The sequence below is a fragment of the Lagenorhynchus albirostris genome, chromosome 14 (genome assembly GCF_949774975.1).
Source record: "Lagenorhynchus albirostris chromosome 14, mLagAlb1.1, whole genome shotgun sequence".
NCBI classification, from domain to species: Eukaryota; Metazoa; Chordata; class Mammalia; order Artiodactyla; family Delphinidae; genus Lagenorhynchus; species Lagenorhynchus albirostris.
The window spans coordinates 19783201-19808907 of NC_083108.1; the positions used below are offsets into that span (position 1 = coordinate 19783201).

A 25707-nucleotide genomic window follows, 5' to 3' on the forward strand; every position below is an offset into this window, starting at 1 on the left:
CCACAGATTAGGGGTAAGGCAGAAATTAGCAACTCAAAAACAAACAAAAAACACTCTGAGAATTTTGTAAAAGATTCCAAAATAAACAAAAAGACATTGAAATATATGTGTGCATATAATCTCAGACTATTAGGAGGAGTCAAGTTATTCGAAGTCAAAGAGGAGAAACAAATGTAGATAAATATACCAATTCAGGAATGGTTGTTTAGAAGTAGACTCTTATCTTGTGATTCTTTTATGATATATATTCCTCAAAATTTTTGAGGAACCGATGAATAGTTACTTTCAATTCATGTAGGAGCGACTACCCTAAAAAAATCTTATAACTGTTTTATAATTAAACATGTTTGTAAAATAAACTTAAGCCTCATTTTTAATTAAGTCAAATTTATTGTTAAATAACTCTTGGGACATGGAAACCTATTCATATTTTCTAAGATAAGAACAGCTGTTAATCCTCTGATTTCACATAATCCATGTGATTATATATTTCCATTAAGAATAAAATATGCTACCCATTATTTTGAGAGTGCACAATTTTTACAAAATGCATTAATTTGATTTATTCATCAAGTATCTAATAACCTCTCCCATGTTCCAGGCAAGCCCAGTCATAGGTACTGGGGATGCAATGGTGAACATGAAGAATGGCCTTCTAGGCTGGTAGGGGAAGAAAGACAAATAACAAATTACAATAAAGTACAAGAAATGGATGGGGGAAATACTTAAGGACAGTGTGGCATCCAGCACACAACCCAGGGGGGTGCAGGAGAGGAGGGTTAGGGGAGGTCAGAAAAGGCTCCTTGGGGGAAGTGATGTCTAAGGTGAGACCTAAGGGATAAATAGGAATTAGCCAAAGACAGGTGCTGGGGTGGGAGTGGGGGTAGAAGGAAAGGAGCTTTTTCCACTCTGAAGTAGGAACAAGTTCAAGGGCGAGACAACCAGAGACAATGGGGCAGTTTGAAAGCAGCTAAGCAGACAAAGCTCTAAACTTGGGAGTCAGGAGGACTAGGGTCTATCCCTAGCTCTGTTACATCTGAGACATACGTGAGACATTGGGAAAGCCACTTAACAGCACAAAATCTCCTGGCAAGATGCGTTTTCTGATTGATTCAGTTACTACTCCTCTACGTCTCGTGAACAGCAGCCATTGTCAGCCCTTATTTCTCTGGATCACGTGTCCTAGCATTCTGGTGGTTTTTTGTTTTTTGTTTTTGTCTGCCTCAGGTTTATTTGTACAAATAGCACAGGAGGACACCAGCCCCATGCAGCCCAGGGGTCACACTGGTCCTTCTGTCCTCATATTGGCGGAATTCATCAAGACATTCTGTCCTCACAAAGGCCTCTACTCTGGAGCCTTTGTGAGGGCCTGGGCATCTTTGGGAGCCTAAGCCTGAGCTGGAGCCAGAGCTGAAGCCGCAGCTGCAGTTGGCTTGGCCTTGGTTTGAGCCTTGGCCTGGGACTTTGGCCGGCAGAGCCTGAGACCCTTGGCGGTGTGGGCACGAGCGCGTTTCCCGAGGTTGGGGTGAGCAATGTAGGCAAGTCCCCTGAGGTTTGCAGCTGCCGCCCTTTAGGAACTTGGGCTTGAGCATTCTGGTGTTTTGTAGCCAGAATTAAGTTAAAAAACCCCACTGTTTGGCGTGTTAAGTGGTATCTTAGGACTCTGAAACCTAAATGTGGTTTTCTTTCTACTCCTAGTACTGTGTTTTCTATTTTTTAGGATGTTAAATCAAATAAGCATCTCTCCACCCCTTAATCCTAAACACTTAATACCAGCCACTTACCTATGGCTAATGTAACAACCAGCAGAAAATTTAAAATAATACCAGACACCATCTTCTGAAATAATTTCCCTTGGTACAAAACTTACCTTTCCTTGTTTTCTCTTGCCTTTCAGGTAATTAACTCTTCTCTTTTTAGTTTGAACTATGCAGTGTAAGATTCCTCTGGAGTCATTCCAAGCGGCAGGTTAAAAAAAAAAACAACAAAAAAACAACTTTATTTACACTGCATATACTTGAAAGTGTCATTTGGTTTCCTGACATGCCATGCCAGCGAGCATTTTGTTTTAGTTGGGAATTAGGTGAACGGTAGTTGGGCCAACTCAGTGAATCATAAAACCTGCTAAGTAGAGCTGGAAAATGGTTTTTGGCTATGCCCTCACTCTTATTTAATGTCTTGATGAATTCTGACCATACTGCTTGGACTCTGTTAAGAGAGGGAAAGTTATACCCCTGTTATCACTTGATGCAAATATGCTCATTAGAAACAAGAAGAATTTCCAACATTTAAATCCTTCATTTACTTAGTATCTTATCACACTCGAAAATTCAAATGCAGGGTATGTATTTGTTAATTAATATACAGATCTCAAAACCAGCCACTACTTCATGTTCTTTTAAGTTTCATTCCCTGAATTTGTTCTATTTTTCTTAATAAAAATCCAAACTAACACCTATTTTTCTTGAAAACTGCATTTTCTGTAGTGGCTTAAACTCAGTTTTTCCTGGAAATAACAAAGCGAAAATATTTTAAAGAATAGGTAGTCTTCCAGGGGTGACGGTGTTTCAGCACCTGCTTTTACACTTGGGAGTAAGAGATCAGAAGTGGTTAAATCTCTGTTTGCTTAATGGGCCAGATTTCATACATAGTTCTCTCTTGTCTTTCACTTTTTCCATTAGGTGAAGCCAGCAAGACCTTTTCCACTGTAAGAGAGATAAAATTGAAAAGTTTGGTCACAGCTGTCCTGCCTGAGAAAAACAATGTTGCTATTCTTCAAGGAGTGATACAAAATGCACTTTCCCAGAATTAGAAAAGGGTTATTATTTGTCCAGTATTTTAAGGGAAACAAAAGGACCTATCTCTTAGGTATTTAGCATCTATCCTCAATACTTTTAGGTGTCAATCTAATCCCTGTGAGAATTTAATGTTTACTTAATTACACTATTTTCTTCTTTTAGTGGGAGAATAAATGTTTTTTGTTTGTTTTTATACTTTGGTTTATGGTATCACAACAGAAAAATTCAAATGTGACCAGAAAAGCTTCTGAAATGCTCTAAAGATTTTCTTAACAGAGGGAACATTCCACTATGTCTAGTGGGATTTAGCATATAGAATCTGTTAATAGAAGTCAAAGTAATTACCTTAAAATGATAGTGATTTATTCTTTTAAACATGCTTTTATATCCATTACATCATTTGATCTATAGCCTTGTCAGACACAGCATGGAAAGGTAAAAATTTCCAAAAGTATATCTTTTCCCATCTCTTATCTCAACTACCATTTCTACTGAGAGTTTTGCTCACATTTATCCTTTTGATTTTAATTAGGTGTGAATGTCAAAGCCCTTCCTCTTACAGAGGTGGTTTTTTTTCTGTTTTTCTTTTTTTGTTTGTTTGTTTTTTTTTGCGAACTGCGTGGCTTGTGGGATCTTAGCTCCCGGACCTGGGATTGAACCTGGGCCCCCCAGCAGTGGACGCATGGAGTCCTAACCTTGGGACCAGCAGGGAATTCCCTGTTATCCAAACTTTGATCTCATAATTCTCTGACTTTTACTCCTTCACCTGAGCCTTAAACGTAGGTGTTCCTTAAGATTCAGTTCTTGGTTCCTCTTTCTTTTTTTAATTATTATTTTAAAGATTTTAATTAATTAATTAATTGATTATTTTACCATGCATACTCTTCCTTGGCAATCTTATTGCAGGGTTTCCTTCAATTGTCACTTTCACAAGATGACTTCTAAATGCATGTCTCCAGCACTGACCTCTCTCCTGAGAACTTGACTTTCCAACTCTTTGCTAGACACATTTCTAGACAGATTTCATGGAGGAAGCTACAGCTTAACGTATCTCAACTCAAGGACATTAAAAGAAGTCTAAGATCAAGCTCAGAGATTGACAAGTTTGTGTGTTTGAGCTGGTGTTTGAATATGCTGCAAAGGCAAATCAAATAAATTTAGATTTTCCATTATTGTATATTAATCAATATTTTCTATCCATTAAACTTGGCCCTCAACTTTTAGGTCCTACATATGCAAAAACTGAAGATAATTGAACACTATTTTCAGTATTCCAAACATTTCATAATATATCATCTTAAATTTCAAAAGGTTAAAAAAAGATATAGAAACTGTGCTCCTCCGAAATGGAAATCAGTTTTCTTAATCAATTTGGTATTATTCTTTAAAAATCACTCCTGAACAATGAGTTGGCAGGTCCAAGTGAATTCCATCCAGATTCCTAAAGGCTGGTGACAATGGGTTAAATTGGTCTTTCAACATAAAGGTGTTATTTACCAAGTCAAAGGCCGTTGATATTTGTCAAAGGTCATTAGACAAGGAAGTATAAATTAAGAAAAGATCCTGAGAAATTTGGTAAATTCTAGGTGGATTCAGGAATTCTGGTCATTTTATGGGGAATTTAGCGGTAAAACCTGTAGAACTGGAGGGAACTTTCCAAGTTGTCACTTACCTTCCTGTAGCCTTACAAAGTTCTAAGAGAATAATCAGTCCAGGGTCCTAAGGCCCGGAAGCCAGACTCTGGAGTATAGTGATACTCCTCTATGGGGACACTTCGACTCAATCCATCAATCTGAGCTCCCTGGCAAGCTACGATGTCGAGGCACGAAAAGGGGTATCTTCCATGCCTTTAAATGAATAGTCTCATATTTATATAGTAAACATAAAATATGAGATACATTTTGTTTGTTGCTCTTTAATTGGGAAGCAAACGTAGGTAAAATCATACAGTGAGAGAGGTTAACCCAGTTTAAAACAAGTAAACCGCAGTCCTGACATTTCTCTACAAGTGACTCCGGGCCCAAACCGCCCGCCTCGTGGGGGTGGGGGCCGGAAGGGCGCGGCCGAGGGCGGAGCGGGTGCGGCTGGGGGGCGTGTCCTCGAGGAGGCGGAGACAAGATGGCCGCCCTGACCGCTTGGAGGACCTAAGAGGCGGTGGCTGGGGCCACGCCCCGGGCGGGAGGGCCTCTCTGTGCGCGCCCGCTCTATGATGCTTGCGCGCGTCCCCCGCGCGCCGCTCTGCGGGCGGGGCGGGTCTCCGGGATTCCAAGGGCTCGGTTACGGAAGAAGCGCAGCGCCGGCTGGGGAGGGGGCTGGATGCGCGCGCACCCGGGGGGAGGCCGCTGCTGCCCGGAGCAGGAGGAGGGGGAGAGCGCGGCGGGCGGCAGCGGCGCTGGCGGCGACTCCGCCATAGAGCAGGGGGGCCAGGGCTGCGCGCTCGCCCCGTCCCCGGTGAGCGGCGTGCGCAGGGAAGGCGCTCGGGGCGGCGGCCGTGGCCGGGGGCGGTGGAAGCAGGCGGGCCGGGGCGGCGGCGTCTGTGGCCGTGGCCGGGGCCGGGGCCGTGGCCGGGGACGGGGCCGGGGCCGGGGCCGGGGCCGCGGCCGTCCCCAGAGTGGCGGCAGCGGCCTTGGCGGCGACGGCGGCGGCTGCGGCGGCAGCGGTGGCGGCGGCGCCCCCCGGCGGGAGCCGGTCCCTTTCCCGTCGGGGAGCGCGGGACCGGGGCCCAGGGGACCCCGGGCCACGGAGAGCGGGAAGAGGATGGATTGCCCGGCCCTCCCCCCCGGATGGAAGAAGGAGGAAGTGATCCGAAAATCTGGGCTCAGTGCCGGCAAGAGCGATGTCTACTACTTCAGGTACCGCCTTGGGGGCGGGGAGGGGGCGGCAGGGTCAGGCCGGGGTCAAGGGTCGAGAGCTGACCTGGGTAGGGGATGTCAAGAGGAGAGCAGGGGCCAGAGGGGAGTGGCAGAGACAGACTGGCCTTGTAGTAGAAGGTTCCCCGAGCCCTTGGGTGAGAGTTGACCCCAGTGCAGTGACAGTCACAGTGTCTGAATGGTGAGAGCCCATAGGAGGGCCTCTTATGGGTAAAGTGTTGGGGAAAATGGTTTGTGGAAAGAAGGGTTACTCTGGCAGGGATGATTATTCCTCTGAAGGGTTAAAAGAAGGTGTAATTCATCGAAACTATAAAACCAGTCACTGTTGGCTCCTGTCCCAGATTCATCATCGCAAGAGTGTTTAATCATGCACATGTGGAAGAAAGGTATCTGCAGTAACAAGGTTTCAGTTGCTTTGTGGGATCCACGAAAGTTTCTTATGAAGTAGCCACTTAGAATGCCTGTAGTTTCTTGGTGTTGCAGAATTTACTCCCTTTTGAAACCAAACACTGTAATACGTTGTTAGACTCCTAGACCAAAATTTGTCCTCCGGGCATATTTGATAATGTCTGGGGACATTTTTGGTTGTCACACCTTGGGAGGGGGTGCTAGTGGCATCTAGCGGGTAGAGGCCAGAGATGCTGCTAAACATTCTACGATGCACAGGACAGCCCTCACAGCAAAGGATTATCTGGCCCCAGGTGTCACAAGTGCTGGATTGAGAAAACTTGGTCTGAATGATAACAGGTTTTCAGCTTGATGGTGAATCCTGTAATCATGCTGTCCGACCCAGTAAACTCAGGGAAGTGTCTTTGGCTGTTGATACCAATGGAATTTTCTTAACAACAAATTTACTAACTTTTCTTATAAACAGTCCCATTTCTCAGAGAGTATAAATATAAACATGTTATACTCAGTGGCTTGGAGGGCCATGTTTGTGGGCTAATTTAATCATTTTCAGGGACGATATATGGGTGTTGGAGTAGATGTCGTCTGCCATTTAGCCATTGGAGTATTGTAGGAAGGATTTCCTTTTTTCCATACATTACTCCTGGGTAAAAGTACACAGACACACACACACACACACACACACACACACACACACACACACAGGGTAAAAGTACACAGACACACACACACACACACACACACACACACACACACACACACACACACTAACTACAATGTTTATGAATTGAAAATACTGTTGGGCTTCCCTGGTGGCGCAGTGGTTGAGAGTCCGCCTGCCACTGCAGGGGACACGGGTTCGTGCCCCGGTCTGGGAAGATCCCACATGCCGCGGAGCTCCTGGACCTGTGAGCCATGGCCGCTGAGCCTGCGTGTCCAGAGCCTGTGCTCCGCAACAGGAGAGGCCACAACAGTGAGAGGCCCACACACCGCAAAAAAAAAAGGAAAAGAAAGGAAATACTCAAATAGATTTAAGAGGTTAAAAAGATACGTGTATATAAGTATGTACATATATACATATACACAAGAATGTGATCACTACTGGTATAACATGTAAATATGAACATATTCCCGATAGTTGCTCAAATATATAGAAGAGTAGTTTCGGTGAAGTTATTTCACCTATTGAAGTAAAAAAATAAAATAAAATGAAAGTGGTGTTGCACTAGAACTTATTTTGTCACTTAATCCGAGACCACTCATTTTGAAATCTTAAATGATAATTAGAAAACTTACTTTAAACATACAAAGGTGATAATCTTGTTTTGTATTTCCCCATCATTACATATTAAATTTGTTTCAGTAATACTAAGAAAGTTATTGTGGAACAAATGGTTACTCTCAAGTTCACTTGTTTCATTTAGTGCTTTTCACAATTGTTCATTTTTGCATATTCTTTTGTTAACAGCTCCTTCTGTTTTCTTTTTAAGCAAGTAGTATGCATAATCTTTATGTGAACTCTGTATTGATGTCTTTTAGCCAGTTATACGTGACAAGAACATTCTGTGTCTGGGATTGAACTCCTTGAGGAATAAGTGACTAGTCTATTCTCAGGAGAGCATCTTTAACTTTGAATTTCACTCCCTGTGGCATTTCTCCTGGGATATGGTTTGTTTGGTTTTGGGATGATGTATTTGTTGGAACTTACTTTTGGTTGCTGCAAAGCTTTTTTCTTGCTCTTCTTCTTTCAGTACCTGGAAAAGTTATTTTAAAAAGGCAGATTGCTGTAGCGCTCATTCTGATGTGTGGTCACCTTTTTTTTTTTTTTAATGTGTTGTAAATTTTCGATGTTACCTTTTTTATACAAGCCCAATAGATTATTTTATGGTAGAAAAACTGATATAATCAATCTAAAACTTTCTTAACAAATTCATCCTGTGAAGAATCACAAACCAGTATAGTAATAATTACTCTCTAAAATTAAAGTCTTGGGCTTCCCTGGTGGCCCAGTGGTTAAGAGTCCACCTGCCAGTTCACGGGACACGGGATCGAGCCCTGGTCCAGGAAGATCCCACATGCTGTGGAGCAGCTAAGCCTGTGCGCCACAGCTACTGAGCCTGCCCTCTAGAGCCCACGAGCCACAGCTACTGAGCCCACGTGCCACAACTACTGAAGCCTGCGTGCCTAGAGCCCATGCTCCGCAACAAGAAAAGCCACTGCAATGAGAAGCCCACGCACCGGGCTTTTAATTTATAAAATTAAAGTCTTTTTTTGTTTTGTTTTGTTTTTGTTTTTGCGGTACGCGGGCCTCTCACTGCTGTGGCCTCTCCCATTGCAGAGCACAGGCTCCGGACGCGCAGGCTCAGCGGCCATGGCTCACGGGCCCAGCCGCTCCGCGGCATGTGGGACCCTCCCGGACCGGGGCACGAACCCGCGTCCCCCGCATCGGCAGGCGGACTCCCAACCACTGCGCCACCAGGGAAGCCCCTAAAGTCTTTTTAAAAATAAATTTATTTAATAAATAAATTTATAAAATTAAAGTCTTTTAAAAATAAATTTATTTAATAAATTTATAAAATTAAAGTCTTTTTAAAAAATTAATTAATTTATTTATTTTATTATTGGCTGCACTGGGTCTTTATTGCTGCGCGCCAGCTTTCTCTGGTTGCGGCGAGCGGGGGCTACTCTTCATTGCGGTACGCGTGCTACTCATTGTGGTGGCTTCCCTTGTTGTGGAGCACGGGCTCTAGGCGTTCAGGCTTCAGTGGTTGTGGCACGAGGGCTCAGTAGTTGTGGCTTGCGGGCTCTAGAGTGCAGGCTCAGTATTTGTGGCGCACGGGCTTTCCATGCCGTGTGGGATCTTCCTGGACCAGGGCTCGAACCTGTGTCCCCTGAGTTGGCAGGCAGATTCTTAACCACTGAGCCACCAGGGAAGTCCCTTAAAGTCTTTTTATGAGACAGAGCAACATGATTTGCTTTTTACTTGTTTATGCCAAATGAAAAGACACATTGAACAGAGTTGTGCCACATGTGCTTAGTTCAGGGCTGGAGGGACTGTTGTCTATTGTTGTCCACCTACAAAGCTTAGTTACTGTACAAGATTGTAACATCCAGTCTTGATTTCATTCTGAGAGGTTACATTCTGAGACAGGAGGACGCATAGAGTGTGATGTGATACTTGTGATATAGTAGTTACTCTAAGTTTGACTTCTGCTTTCAGTGATGAATGCTGCAAGTCACCTACTCGTATTAGAGGTGAACACACTTGTTTTCAATCCGCAGTGTCATTGCTTTGCATATTAGCATCCCTGTATACCTGCCACTCATTAAAAACCAGTAGCTCACAAAATACTAGCCATATCTGTTAATAGGTGGGTTAAGAGTCAACTCTTCTGTTGGTAATGTGAACACCTGCACACAGTTGTGTGCACATAGATTCTAATAATGCTAACTCCTGATTTAGCTTGCCCATGGGAAGATTAATCTAAACAAATCTGTGCCTGTTAATGCAGGGTGTGTCTTACACTTATTTTATTTTTATTTTTTTAATTTTTTTGTGGTACGTGGGCCTCTCACTGTTGTGGCCTCTCCTGTTGCGGAGCACAGGCTCTGGACGCGCAGGCTCAGTGGCCATGGCTCACGGGCCCAGCCGCTTCGTGGCATGTGGGATCTTCCCGGACCGGGGCACGAACCCGCGTCCCCTGCATCGGCAGGCGGACTCTCAACCACTGCGCCACCAGGGAAGCCTTTACACTTATTAATTGGACTTAAATTAAGCTCATTGAGAAAGCCTCAGATTTTGGTAGAATTTTTTTCTTTTCTTGCTGTTTCCTGAGATTGCCAAGTTCTAATAGGAAGGTATGCCTCTGGTTGCTAGTTAAGCAATATAATTATGCCTTCTGTCAGGATTACTGATAGTACTGTGGCAGTTTGTATATGATCATCCAAAGTTTCTTTTTTAAAAGGGTGTGGTTTGATCAAGTGTTGGATCCATTGGTATAGTTTCTGAAAAAGTTCATTGCCATCATATGAGCCCATTATTTGAACAATACTTTTCTTACCGGTCTACTTGACTCCTGTCATTTCTAGTTTTTGGTTCTTACACTTGCAGATTGATATTTTTGAAATACTGTTTTCCTCTGCAGAGGAACCTTTAGTAGCTGTCTTATGCCTTTTTTAAAATCAAGTCTATGCTTAACCTTGGTGTGAGCTCTGTATCGATGTCTTGTTGGGTTCTAGACTTCTGGTTATAACTGGATTAAAGGCCTGGGAGTCATGGTAAACTGCTACAGCTGCTGCCATAAAATATCATCTGGTTGGGTATTGGAAACATAATAGTAACCATTTTTGACTCTTTTATCAAATTATGATGCATTCACACCTGATCACTTCTCTGAAAAGATAAAATGGAGCCAGAGAACAATTAAAATAATCATTAAGGAGCAGATGCATGATGAGAGACTAAAGAGATTTCATTAAGAAGAGGACTCAGAGGCAATATAATTGAGGGCTTTAAATCATGAGTGAGATGATAAAAGTAGGAGTCTCTAGGGAAAGCAGCAGGGCACAGGGGGTTAAGGTCTGGAATTGGTATTCTACCTCTGCATTTACCAGTGGTGCAGCCTCGAGCATGTCATTTACACTTCCCAGTGCTGTGGTTTCTCTGTTTGTAAAGCGGGTATGATGTACCTGTACCTCATAGTGCTATAAGGTTTCAATTCTAGAACACCAAAATAAATATGTAGATCCCTTAAAGCTTTGGATATGTTTAAGGACTAACTAAGGAAAACAGTTCATTAAATAACTCAAGTTGTATGGACTGAACATATAAATAGGTTTAAAAAAATCTGTAGGCATATCTCATTTGTTATGAAAGGCTGGTATGGTCTTTGAGGGCATGAATTCTGAATCATTGAGGATGTCAAAGTTCAACTAGGCTCTTTCCCTCTTTTTTTTTTGGTTTAAAAATAATAGACTCTCCCTTGTAGTCTTTGTTGGAAAAAACTAGCTCAGTGGACCAAGGGTCACTGTTCTTTTTTTTAAAAAATAATTTTTATTGGAGTATAGTTGCAAGGGTCACACTACTTAATTGAAGTCTCGTTGACGTTCAGTAAACTGTCTTTCTCCATAATATTTTCTTTCTGGTCATCCCTGTGTAGTTAAACGTGGTGTCTCCTGTATTACTCTGTTGTTCATTCCCCTAGGACCGGTGGCTTTCTCACCTAGCTGTCTTCCTCCCGCCAGACACAGTGCTGAACACACAGATACTAGATAAGTGTTTGATGTATGGCATGTAAAATTTTGTAAAACAGGGATTAAATGACGTCTTAGCCTTTGCTTTATATTACCTGTGATGTTGTGCTGTACAATTATCTCCATTTTATAGGTGGGGAGTTAGGATAGGGAAGTTAAGTTATAGGCTTGAGGTTGTACTGCTAGTAGGTGCAGAGTTAGAATCCTGATGCAGGTGGTTTAACCCCACAACTCTTAGCTACCCTGCTCTGCTGCTGCCTCACATAGAGATCTCTAGTTATATTCTGAAATATTGCAACATCTCTTGCCTAGTCTACTTTATTAAGCTTGGTGTACCACTAAAATAATGTAATTATTTACTGTTATGCTTGCATCCTGAAGTTGACAAGGGGTACGTTTTAAATCCTATTTCGCAGTGAAGCTGTTGTACCAAAAGGTGATCTTCCAGTTCTATGTAATATTGAAGGGGGAAAAAAATGGAAAAATTGTGGTAAATTAACATAATTAAAGCAGTTTTTCTCTGGGTAACAGAAGTGACCATTTTGTTCAGAAATATCTCTCTTTCTCTTTTTCTTGTTTATCCTAGGATTGCCCCTCTTATTTATCAGATATTCACATAGGCAACACATTCGCTGAGGAGCAAGCTATATAGATCTTCTTCATTTTAAAAGCTTTCACTTAAATTAGAAGAAATCACATTGTAACTTGCAGGCTAAATGCAGCTTATGAGATAGTTTTATATGGTTCCTGGGAAAAGCTATATATGTTTCTTTCAGAGTTAAGATATAGTTGAAATGTATCCTACAGACCAGTTTAAAAAAAAAATCCCTTTAGTTGGAGAAAGGAAAAAAATACAATATTTATTAAATTCTTATTGCGTAATTGAAAGTTTAACCTGCTTTTAGTCTCTTTTCTTGATGATGGCTGATTAAAGCCTGAATCCAGAAATAAAAGACATAGGTGTGGTGGAAATTGTGCTCTGATAATTCTTTTCTCAACTGTACCATCACATCTTTTTGTGATGTGCTAGAGGGATTTCTGTTAGGTTGCAACATTGCCATCTGTCCTACATCCGATTTTTAGAGTTTGACATGCAAAGTCTCACCTGCCAGAACACGCATAATACCTGTAGTAGAGGAAATACATAGCTCAAAAGGAACTGATACACGTACATTCTAAAAATAATCTCCAACAGAAACTGATGTATGATTTTTTTCAAATTGCTTTTAAAATTTCATTTGTGAGATATAGAGTCACAATTTAAGTTTTCGTAATTTAACTTTAATTAGTGGAACAGAAGCAGATGATTTGTGAAGTTGATGATGACTTTTTTTGCTTTGTTTTTGTTTTACACTTTATAGTGGGACTAATAGAGATTCATAATGTTTAGCTTGTATTTGAGATTTGTTAGCCCAGCATGATGAATTAGAAATAAGTCATCAAGGGCTTCCCTGGTGGCGCAGTGGTTGAGAGTCCGCCTGCCGACACGGGTTCGTGCCCCAGTCTGGGAGGATCCCACATGCTGCAGGGCGGCTAGGCCCGTGAGCCATGGCCACTGAGCTTGCGTGCCCAGAGCCTGTGCTCGCTCCGCAACGGGAGAGGCCACAACATTGAGAGGCCCGCGTACCACAAAAAAAAAAAAAAAAAAGAAAGAAATAAGTCATCGACTCTTATTTCATGGATTTACTGTTTGACTTGATAGGTATTACTTGCAGCTCTTGTCTGTTGATCTTTTACTGTTGTTTGCCATTTCCACTAAGAAATAACTAGACAAATTGACAAATAAAGTTTTACTTAATTTTGTCAGAACTTCTAAAAACTAAAACTTCTCAAGGAAGTAGAAGTATGAAATAGGGTGAAATTTGAATAATATATGTGGATCTTATGATTTTGCCTTATCTTATTAGAGTATAAATTCAAACTCGTTTGTTTGGGAACTTGACTACATAGGCAGTGTGTAAATGCAAATGATAGTAAATATAATTTAAAATTAGATCTTAAAAATTGAACACTTAGCATTTGTCAGGAACAATTATTAGTGATTTACAAATATGCGGAAGAAGAACATCATCCTCTTGTTGATTTCTGACTACTGTATCTTGGTATTCTTTTCCTCTTCTGTCTATACTGAAAGAATCCATAGATTAAAGCAAAAATGAATGTCCTTAGAATTCTTTTTAATGTGTATGCAGTGATGTATGCATCTCTTTAAAAAAGAAAGATCTTTCCTGGAGGCCCCTAGCAGAAGTGGGCAATATAATACAAAAGTGGATATATGAAATACACATTGCAACTTTTTATTGTTAGATGCTACAAAAGTCATAAATTTGCCATGTCATATTGCCATAGCAGTTTCTAAATGCTTTCTCTCCATTTCTGTACTTATTTGAAGACCTTGTTTGAAGTAAGTCTGTCCGTAAACTATACTTGCATAGCACTGGTTTAGAATAAAAATAGGGACTCTGAGTCAGAAGATTGGGACTTGAATCTTGCTTTACTATTTTAACTTGGACAGATTCTTAAACTTCTGTAAGCTTCCGATTTCTCAAGTGTAAATCGGGTAGGAATTCTACTTCATGGAATTTTGTGAGATTAAATGAAAATACATGTAAGGCATTCGGCGTGTAGTAGATGGTCAATAGATCAGTAAAATCTTTGTTCCTTTCTCTTCACTTAATTACCCAACATAAATAGACGCATGTGCTTGTTAATTATGTGAGGATTTGCAATATTTTGTTGTATTTTGAAATGTGTTTAGGGTAGAGCTTAGGTTATACACGTTCATCAGAGGTTTAAAAAATATTTCATTTTTTCCCTGATTATAAAAATAACCCATGCTCAGTGTGGAAAATTGGGAAAATAGAGAAGAGTACATAAAGAGAAATTACAATCCTTATATAGTTCTAAAGAGAATCACTGTTAATATTTTGACACATTGTCTTCCATTCTGTTTTCTGAATATATTTGTCTGTGCACACACATATACACACACCCCAACACATACGTGTATATGTTCTTTCATAGTTCTTTTCATACTGGAGGAATCCATAGATTAAAGCAAGGATGAATGAATTTAAAATTCTTTTTAACATGTGTGCAGTGATGTATGCATTTCTTTAAAAAGGCCTTTTCCAGAGACCCCTAGCCTCTTTTTAAGAAATATAGTTTGTTTTTTGGGTGTTCTTATCTATCTATGTGTATGTTTTTTTATTATGGAAAAGTTCAAACATATGCAAAAACAAAAGTAGTTAGAAAAGTGTAATGAATTCCTCCTGTACTTGTCTACCAGTTTTAACAATTATTGACTCCTGGCCAGTCTCGTTTCATCAATATGCAGTCCCCTTCCCACCTCTCCCGTTATATTTTGAAATAATTTGTAGACATGCTTAATTTCTGACATTTCCATAGCAGTGTTCAGTCTCCAATTCAACCAAAATAACCAGTGTTTTTGCTTTTTCAGAAGGTGAGTGCTTGTGGCAGTGGGATGAGATTAGGTAGAATTCTATGTTCATTCATTTTTTATTTTTTCGTGGGTCACCCTGAATTTTTAACCATATTCGTAACCATGATATAGAGATAATAGAATTTGCTGCCAATAATATACTCTTTGCATATAATTTTTGTTAAATAAATGCTAGTTTATGGAATAAGGATGATTGGTACAGAATTTGAATTCTACTAAAGGTCTTTCATACCATTTAAAATTGTGTGGTGATTCCTTAAACATTTAAGTCGAGGGAAAAGGTGGAATGCTGTCCTATCTTATCGGTAGCCAAATTGTAAATACACTTTTTTTCTTGTTGATACTTTAAAAATAATTCTCCACCCCAGCCCCCACCCCAGCTGCTAAGGAAATTCTTTCATGCTCCAATTTACTTGCCCAAACTCTTCATATTTAAAAAAAACTAGTTTTCAGTTTTCATGGGGAAATAGCTTGCATACTTTAATGTTTATATTTTAAGAATTTTATTATAGAACATTTCAAACATATATACAAAAGTAGAATTATATAAAGAACTACCAAGTATCCGGTTCAACAGTTGACAGCCTTATTTCATCCATACCCACATCTACTACCCTGACTCAGCCTTCATTATTTTGAAGCACATTTGACGTCCTATCATTTCATTCATTAATAACTATACTTCATTAATAACTATACTATACTCCTAGCTTGAAGAGTAGTTGCTAAGTAGACATGCTATTTGTGAAGATAAGATTTGAACTTGTAGAAGTTTTACAGCCATACGGAACTCAGTGTTTCAAACTAAAAGAGATGCCAACAGGCGGTTCATGATTATTTACATAATTCCTATTACTTTGTTCTGTTAAGGCTTTATGGAAGAGGTATGAGATGGATTAGTGTTTCTGGGCTCTTGGGGATTGCGGGTGGAGACACGCATGCTGGACCAAGTAAAATACATGGTTTGCATAGGGCTGAAGAGGGAAATCATTCAGCCTATTGATTCAGAATAGACTTGAATAAACCAATATGGCAGAAGTCACTGGGTAAGAGGAGTGGAAAATAGGGTGGAAAGGTTAAGAGAGGACTAGATGACAGAGAATCCTAAATGCAGGGCTAAAATGTTTGGCTCCCTTTTGCTAATGGGTTGAAGTCTGTTGAAGGCATTTAAACTGGCACTTTGGTAATAGTGGTGTTTGAGGAAGAGCAGTCTGGCTAGTTTAGGATGCAAAGAGGCTAGCAAATAGAAAATCAGCCTATTGTGGTGATTGAGACTTGAGGTGATAAAGATTTGGTTTAGGCAGTGGCAATGGAAATGGAAAGGAAGGATGGATTCAAAGGTGATTATGAAGGAACTGGATTTCGTAATTGATCAGAGATGGGAGATAGTAAGATAAGAGTAGATAAATTCTGCCTGGGACAAACTATAGAGGAGGGCTGAGGATGTTCATTTGAGGAAAGGCCTACATTTAAAGTTTGGGAGGAAAGGGGTTAAGGGGGACTGGGAGCTGACTTTTAGATGGATTTTCCTGTGTGTATGTCATGTAGTTTTGAAAAAATTGGTATATATTTCTTCGAATTAATTGGTTTGGCAGTTTTCTGATTGTACTAAGGTACAAAAAGATAATGTTAATTTCAATTTTTAGTCTCAGCTAAAATTTGATTTCTGGAGACAATTGTTATTGAAAGGTAGAGAAATCTTTCAATACTTAACACTCTTGTAAGTAACAAGTAAACTTTAACACTTAGAGGGATAGAAAAAATAGAAAGTTGACATTTCTTTATTCCCAAACTTTTCCAGTGCTGTAGCTTCTGGAATTTTTATTATTCCCCACAAAGCACTTCCTGATGTTGTTGGAGAGCCATACACCTTAGAACTTACCCTTGAGACATAGACCTAACCATCTGCCGTCCACGATGCTCCTTCCTGCTGATAGGCCGGTCCATCTTCTTCCACTCTGGTTGTCACCACCCCCACAGTTCATCCTGTTAGAAACTGGTTTGAAGTTATACTTGTGTTTGCTCAGACCTCTGGTCTCCTCATAATGGCTTGACTGGACATCATGATTATCCATTTTACCAAAGTAACATGAAAAAATACGTTTGCTCTACTACTCATTTTCAGAGTGCAGTTTCACATGCAAGCAGCGGTCTTCAGAGAGTTAATTTTCATATCATAGACTGGCAGGGCATATTACAGTTGTCTAGCTCCAGTAATGCCGTTTACAGATGAGTTCATAGAGTGACATAATGGGAATACTACTAAGTTAAGGTGACCGTTATTTAAGTCTTTCTGGTATCTCAATAAAGTTTTTTCTTAGATTTGAAAGTCAGATGCCAAATAAAATTTCTTTCCTTTTGATAATCTATAGTTAGAAACCTCTAAGGTAGAGTTAGGTTTAAAAAGTGCTTTAAATCAACTATACTTCAATTAAAAAAAAAGTTGCTTTAAACAGCTTAATCAAAATGAAGGCAAGCAAAGACATAGTTCAAGTGATGAAATGTTCTAATATGAACCAGAAACATGTAACTCATGCTTTTGATTTTCATTTAATAGTTACTTTTCTTCAGGGTATTTAGTGGGGAGGACAAGTTAAAGGTGAGATCACAGGTTGGCTCAGCATAGGCAGATCTAGGGGGCAGTTGGTAGGGAAATTTTTTGTGGTTGAAAGTGAAATATTAGTATTTCATTACCAGGATTAGAAGTAATCGCTTTGGGCAGAGAAAACTGAAAGTGACTAATATCCTTCACTAGTCTACTAGAGTTTAAAAAAAAATAATTTCCCTGAGTTACAACTTGATGCTTTTAGAATAAAAGCTTAGTCACATTAAGTCCTGATGTGTCTGAGACTGTTACCTAACAGCAGCCATCTCAGAGGGCAGACAGATGATAACTTAGTCACTTTAGTGACATACAGTTGTTTTGTTTATCTAGCACTGACTTCCTCGGCCACCACTTCCAGAGTCATTTTGCCGTTGTGCAGTGGTCCCTATGGACAGAATTTCTGCTTAACCATTCCCATGGGCCTTGCCTTTCTAATATGCTTGCTTTCATCTCCTGCAGAGGAAGGTCCCTGGTCTTAAAATCCCTTGGGGCAGCCAGGTTGGCTTTCCTTAAAGCACCAAGCACAAGCTATAGCAGTTACGGAGAAGAAAATGACTTGTAGCACGTTCTGAAGGCAGCAGTGTGTATGACCGGTACTTGTAGCTGTGCATTACAGATGCTTGTATCTGTATATCAAGTAGTTTATCAGAATCTTATTTACCAGTAACTGGAATATCTGATTATAAGGACTATATGCCTATTTTAGCTTAATTAAAATTATTCGTAATTATATAAGGATATAATAACAGGGTACTCTTTACCAATTTTTCATTAACTTGGGTTTTTTAGTAATACTTTTTATGTAGTATAAGATTAACCATGAAAATATTTTCCAGTTCAGTTTTTAAATTCCAGACAATGTAAGTTTTATATAAGCATAGACTTTTCTGTTCCATTGTGTCTGCAAATGAAAACCATGTTCTTAACTATTCAACTGAGAGGTTTTTTTTTTTGCTCTCAGAAGTTACTTTGTTCAGTACTAGGCTGTATACGTTATGTTTGAGGGTTTTAATAAGGGACATCGTAATTTTTGGTTGTTTACTAATCAAGGGAATGTTTAGAATTGTAATGAAGTAGAATTGAGGGATAGTCGAATTATTTCTAAGTGGGCTTTCAGAATCACAGACAACTTCATAGATGCAGTGATATTTTAGCTGGGCTTGGAGGATTTAATAGTTTTTGTTTTGTTTTGTTTTGTTTTTTTTGCGGTATGCGGGCCTCTCACTGTTGTGGCCACTCCCGTTGCGGAGCATAGGCTCCGGATGCGCAGGCTCAGCGGCCATGGCTCACCGGCCCAGCCACTCCGCGGCATGTGGGATCTTCCCGGACAGGGGCCCGAACCCGTGTCCCCTGCATCAGCAGGCGGACTCTCAACCACTGTACCACCAGGGAAGCCCAGATTTAATAGTTTTATGATAGACAGGATATTGCTTATGCTCAACCTTCCACCTGGAAAGACATGGCTGGAAGTCAAAGGTACATGGCATATTTTGGTGATGTTGAGTTTAGAATGTGAGGTGTGTTCAAGGCTGGTGGGAAAAAGTCAGGAAAAAAAAAAAAACCTAAACAGATGGAAGGTTTTTGATGTTCTGTTAAGGAGGCAAAACTATTTTGTCAGCATTGGGGAGTCTCTGAACATTTAGAACTTGGTATTGGATGTGTGGGCTGAGGGATGGAGCATTGAACATTGTGTTTGGCCTCCTAGCTTGAAGAGTAGTTGCTAAGTAGACAATAATGCTACAGTAGAGGGCAACACAAGAAGATCAGGTTTGGGGGTGGAAGTTTGCAGTGAGCAGAAATGATTCAAGTTTTAAACAGTATTGAGGGTTACGTGCTATTTTATTTTGTGATACTGAGCATATTTGGAAATCTGGATTAGAATGGGAGTTGAGGTTTGTTTCTACATAATTCTATATTCTTTCCTCTGCTGTGTTCTGGTTGTTGTTTGCTTCTTTCTATTCTGTTACATTCTGGTCTTAACTGGTTGTTATCTTCATCTGTAGGCTGAATTCTATACCTTGAATTGTGTTTCAGGAATAGCTATGTCATGTGATTGTGGAAAAAGAATGTTGATACGATCTTCAGTTGTGTTGAAGGCTGTGATGGCAGAATACCATGGAATTTGTGACAGACTGGGGTGTGTTGATTTGGACTTGACCCAGAGAGAAGTTTTGCTGTTCCAAGGAAACGTAAATTGCTTGGTTTTCCAGCCTTTTCTCTTGTCTTCCTGTTGAATTATTTTTCTTTTATTGTAGTCAGCTGGTGCAAGGTTAAGTTCTCAATATGACATGTTGGCTTCTTTGAGAGGTATTTGAGAATTCTCACAATTCTCTTCTGGTGACATATCCCACTGCAGTTTATTCTAGCACATTTGGTTCAGAAAATTTATTAGATGAGACTTTGGGGTATTCTTCCTATAAAATTTTTCTTACATTTCAGTGCAATATGGGAAAAATTTTTTTAGGAAAGACTAGTTTAGTTTAGCCCTCTATATAATTACGGCACTTCTGTCATTTTCCAGCTTCAACAGTTTTTCTTACAGGAAATGAGTTATTCTTGATATCCTTCTCTCAGATAAAAGTTAGGCTAACAAAAGTCATGTCAGCATCATACAAACACATTTGCACATGTTTGCCTTAGTTTTCTTTCAGTAACGTTAGGGAGCATTTAAATATTGTCAGAAATTCAACACTTTTTTTTCTGTTGTGAATGTTATGAGTTCAAATCGGTAGCGCAAAGATTATATGGGTTCCAAGTGTTGTGTAAATGTGTTGTTAACAAGAGTTGTTGACTTTAGAACAATTTGTTTTGAAGTTCTTTGTGATTACTGTTGGCATTGTGTATGTGTAATACAGAAAAAAAGATTTCAAAAATCAGTTTGGAAAATTTGTAAGATTGAAGACGTTTGCAGTGTGCACATTGTGTTGTGCATGCTGTTTGGGTTGGGATTCTGTTAATGGTTGCTGGGTGAGTGACCAGTGGGATAATCGGTATTCACATCTGTTATGTGCTCCAGGGGTGTACCTAGTGGAGTATTATATTAGGTGACACATTATCTCTTTTTACAGGAGATAAAAAGTTCTAATTAAGTTCCTTTAAAACTTCTAATATTTCTTTGAAAAAAAATATGTAAAATCGTGATGTGATAGTAATTGGGAGCAGAAAAGAAGGCATGAAGAAAAGGGTTATGTAGTGATCTAGGGTAAATATTGTTGTCTTTTGTACAATTAATGTTATCTTTCTTCTAGTCCAAGTGGTAAGAAGTTCAGAAGCAAACCTCAGTTGGCAAGGTACCTGGGAAATACTGTTGACCTCAGCAGTTTTGACTTCAGAACTGGAAAGATGATGCCTAGTAAATTACAGAAGAACAAACAGAGACTGCGGAATGATCCTCTCAATCAAAATAAGGTTGGTTAATTTACTTATAGCAAATGAATGCTATTCCAGAAGCTCTCCCAAAAGTATCTTACATTGTACTATGTCACTGGAATTTTGGTTGCCTGAATGTCCCAGTTTTTTTTTCACCTCCCCCTCCAAAGCATTTTGACTTATATATCTGATTAATTTTCTGGTAGTTGGCTTACAGAGAGATAGCCTAAGTAAAATTGTGCACAGTTGAAAACAGCATTTCAGTATCTCTCTAGGCCAACATACATCACACTTTTGGCCCATTGGGACTATTTACAAAAGATTTCTTTGTTGATGTTAATTGTCTCCTTTATTCCCCCCCTTAAAATAGTTCCTGTTGCCCAAAAAGAGGCAAAATTTTATTGTGGCGCAAGTATCCTTACCTACCACATAGTTTATACTTACCTGTTAATTTTCAGGATTAGGATTTGAGAAAGAGCAGTTTTTATTTTGACTTTTTGATGATGTTGAGGATAGGGACCTTTAGGAATAATATTCTCATTCTAATACTGTGATTGGAGATTGTTCCATTAGCTCTTATTTTTACTGAGTTGCTTAGTTGATGGTTTATTGTACAGGAATTTAAATGAGTAGCATTTGAATTCTGATGCTAATTTAATTGTATTAAAGCACCCACTATCTGTACAGAGAAAGCTCCCCACCTCCCCGCGGCCCCGAAACAACTAATCTTAGATAACCTTTTTTTTTTTTCCAGTTTTTTTCCCTCTAAATTTCAGAGAAACACACGTATGTGTGTTGCCACCACCGTTGTCTCACACTGACCATGAAAATGGTGGAGGGAAAAGGAAGGGCTTTTCTTTCTAGGTATTTGGTTGATGTAGCCCTGTGTGCCCCTTGGGAGTGCCGCGTTCACTTGAGGAACTGGGGCGGCGTATGGAGTGGGGCGGGCATGGTTTGATGTAGTGGCTCTGCCTCTTAACAGCTCATGCAGTCATGGGCAACTTTATTAACCTCTGATGGCCTCAGATTTCTCATTTGTAAAATTTAGGTAATAAAATCTTTCCTTTAGTTGTTGTGAGGAGTAAACAGGAATTTATGTGAAATTACCTAGCAAGTTCCTTTCCTGTTCCCGTTGTAGCTTCCTAGGCAGGGAGCTACCTCAGTGAACAGTGTTGCCTGGTGGCCAGTGTAGGAAACTTTTCTGACCTGAGCTCTCTTCCTCCTCACCTTTTACTTTTCCTGGAGAATATGGGATCTCTGCTTCATATCCCTCTTTTTTTTCAGAATTCAGCTTAACAGTTGTCTTTTTTTTTTTTTTTTAAACAATAGTTTGATTTCCAAAAAAATGGTGTGGAGGTGAGAATGCACTGTTTCCTCACATACTGCGTTAGTTACCTGGCATGGTTTCCAAAGGGGCATCAGCAAGTACCATGTTTAGAGGCAGAGTGGGAAGGGAAGGCTGGAATTGCCTCCGTATCGCTTAACTATGGTGTTACTGTGGGTTGATGGTTCTGAAGGTGTTAAGGAGGGTATGAGGTAGTGGTAGGAGTCGGGGGGTGCTCAGGTTGGGACCTTGAGTGTGTCGAGGCGAAGCTGGGTGATTTCAGCTTAAGAAAGTCTTTATTCTGGGCTTATTTTGCTGCTTAGATGTACGGAGGAAAATCACTATTTATTTTTCTGAAACTGCCTTTTTAAAACTCTGAACAGTGCTGGATGTCTTTTGAAGGGGCTTAAATATTTATGAAATGAATGGAATGCTTTCAAACTACTCTGTTGTTACCAGAATCACAGTTAAGCTGCGCTAAGTGTAATATGAAGATATACTTCCTGGTAGTTATGATTCACTAAAAACCTAAAACTAATTCGTCTCTTTAGTTTGTATGCACCTTTCCGCTCTAGCTGCGCTGGACTGCTCATCATCCTGCACCGTGGCATGTGCTTTCAAGATTCTGCTTGCTCATGTGCTGTTTCCTCTGCTTGGAGCGTGCTTCCCCCTTCCCCTCCATCTGCTGGACTGCTCCTCGTCCAAGGCCCAGCTCCACTGTCTCCGTCTCTGTGAAGCCCGCTCTGCACCCTCCAGGCAGAACCAGTCCTTCCTTCCATAATGCCTCCCTGGTGCTTGGCCGTTGTATTTGTGATCGCTTGTCGGCTTCAGCTAGAGTGTGAGCTCCGTGAGGGCAGGGTCCGTGTCTTTTGTTTTGTTTTGGTATATTTAGTCCAAAGCCTAGCATACGGTAGGTACTTAATAAATGTTTGCTGAATGTTTGTGTATTATTCACCTCATTCCAGAAGTTTATAGTGGTCATAAATGTTTACTGAATAAATTAATATACCATGCATATTTTGGAAATGCCTTTTATTATCATTGTTTTCTGAAGCTCTCTGTCTGAATTTTGGGGGGCCTGATTTATTTTTGTATCTGATTTTATTTTAGTTGAGTAGACAGAAGATGGAGTTTTTCCTTTTTTTTTTTTCTTTCAAGTACGCTCTCTTTTGGAGTAACATCAACATTAAATATCTCTATAAAGCAGAAAACATGTTTGTGGGTAATTAATAATAACTATATTAGGTATTTTTTTATAATAATACAGTATAGAGAAAATTGAGAGATTTAAAGTGATAAACAGGAATCTGAAGTAGTGTTTTGCTATGTAGTTGTGAACCTGGCTGAAGTGCTTTATTAATTGTATTATTATTTCTTAGTATTCACTGGTTTGTTTTATTTTTTGAGATTCCACATGTAAATGATAACATACAGTATTTGTCTTTCTCTGTCTGACTTATTTCATTTAGCATAATACCCTCCAGGTCCATCCATATTGTTGCAAATGGCAAAATTTCATTCTTTTTTTATGGCTGAGTAGTATTCAGGGGTGTGTGTGTGCGTGTGTGTGTATCTGTATCTTTATATATCACATCTTCTTTATCCATTCATCTGTTGATGGATGCTTAGGTTGCTTCCATATCTTGGCTATTGTAAATGCTGCTTGTGAACATTGGGGTGCATGTATCTTTTCAAATTAGTGCTTTCGTTTTCTTCGGCTGTATACCTAGGAGTGAAATTTTTTTAAAGACTCGTATCTTTAAAGAATTAGAAATGTAATGAACAAAATAAACTTTGAAACAGGCTAAATTGTTTATATTGACTGATTATAAACTGTGATTTTAATGTATCTTTTATATCAAAGGGGAATTTACTGGGTGAATATCTTCAGGTGTGTTTGGAAAAATATCTTTCGAAGATCTTTGCAAAATGGTTTTTAATTCTTTTAGGATTGGTGGGTACAATGGAGTGGACATTATCTTTCGATTGATACTTACTAAGGTTTTTGCAGTATCTATTCCCGTTTGTCTCAAACTCAGTCTTAACCTTACCCTGAAAATCTGTTCCATTATTGATCACATTGTACCTTATTGATTTTCTTGCCACTGCCTTGATTATTTCCAGCCGCTACTTCGTCTCTTCAGCTGATAAAGCAGAATTGAAATATCGAGTATGTTACTAAAGATATTCCATTAGGTTAATGGAAAAAGACTAGAGACAGATTTGGAAGTCATCAACCTAGAGCTGATATTTGAAGTCATGAGCAGCTTTCTCAAAGCTTACTCAGAGGGAGAAGTTGTAGAGCAGCACCATCAATAGCAGTTTCTGTGATGATGGAGACGTTTTAGCCACCAGCCACATTTGGCTGCTGAGTACTTGAAATGTGGCTAGTGTGGTTGAATAACTGAACTTTTAGGGTTTTCTTTTACGGTACGCGGGCCTCTCACTGCTGTGGCCTCTCCCGTTGCGGAGCACAGGCTCCGGACGCGCAGGCTCAGCGGCCATGGCTCACGGGCCCAGCTGCTCCGCAGCATGTGGGATCCTCCCGGACCGGGGCACGAACCTGTGTCCCCTGCACCGGCAGGCGGACTCTCAACCACTGCGCCACCAGGGAAGCCCTGAACTTTTAGTTTTATTTAAAGGTTAAGTAGCCATATGTGCCTAGGGCCTACCGTATTGGACTGCACAGTTCTAGAGCTATGCCTCTCAATACAACTTTTGCTTCGAAAGCTGAATATTGTCTAGGTATTTATGCAGGCTTTGCTTTTTCAAAGAGGAGATGTTTCAGTGTTTTAGAGATATGATCCTCAACATTTTATGAAGGAAGTTAATTTCTTAAAAAGATACATTTCTTTAAGAATTAGAGAACAGTCTTAAGATTGGGTAAAGAAGAGTACGGTGTTTCTCAGCACAGGATATGTTTAAGGAACTTGAGCAGCTTGGTTTTCTTGCTAGGAATTTATTTTAATGTTTCAGATGTGTAAATATTAAACTGAATTCCTTGTGTTTCTAGCTCTTAACAATACTGAAATGTTTATGAATTAAATCTACAAAACTAATAAAATTCCAGTTCCCTAACATTAACATGGATATATTTTACAGCTTGCTCACAATATGAATATGGTGTGGAACAAATTGTATTTTAGCCTGACTTGTCAACTCTGCTAATACCTTGGAAAGACTCAGTTCTTTCATCACATTTCACACATTTGAAACGTTTGGAAATAAAGAGCATTATGTTTTCTTGAAGGAATTAATCGTATAAGTCTGCCATTATTTTCTCATGAATTACCTTGGTTTATGGTACTGTGCTATTGTGATTATAAACACAGCATTGGATTCTGTATGGTTGTGTCCTAAGTACTTAATCAAACCATCTAGCAGGTGTTTGCTTTAATTATCTTCAACAAAATAATAACAGATTCTTGTAGAGAGCTAATGTATCTTGGGAGCAATATTGGTGCAAGTTGAGAAACTTAAGTGAGCTGGTGGTAATGGTGGAAGTCAGATTGGGTATTGGATAGGTGAATATCCAGTAGGTGTGATTTGGGAAAAGGGGAGACTTGAAGTAGGGAGAGCAGTTTGAGTTGTTTTAGTCCAGAAAAATAATGATGGCT

General features: G+C 39.8%; 1 protein-coding gene across 1 annotated transcript in view; it reads left to right on the plus strand.

Moving 5' to 3' along the window:
• The first annotated feature begins 4944 nt into the window (after positions 1 to 4944).
• The window catches only part of MBD2 (methyl-CpG binding domain protein 2), an 83504-nt gene continuing 62741 nt past the window's right edge, over positions 4945 to 25707 (plus strand). The window contains exons 1-2 of the mRNA XM_060120725.1: positions 4945 to 5650; positions 20646 to 20805. Of these exons, the coding sequence (XP_059976708.1) occupies positions 5115 to 5650; positions 20646 to 20805 (696 nt within the window). The 5' untranslated portion in view covers positions 4945 to 5114. The remainder of the gene's footprint in view (positions 5651 to 20645; positions 20806 to 25707) is intronic.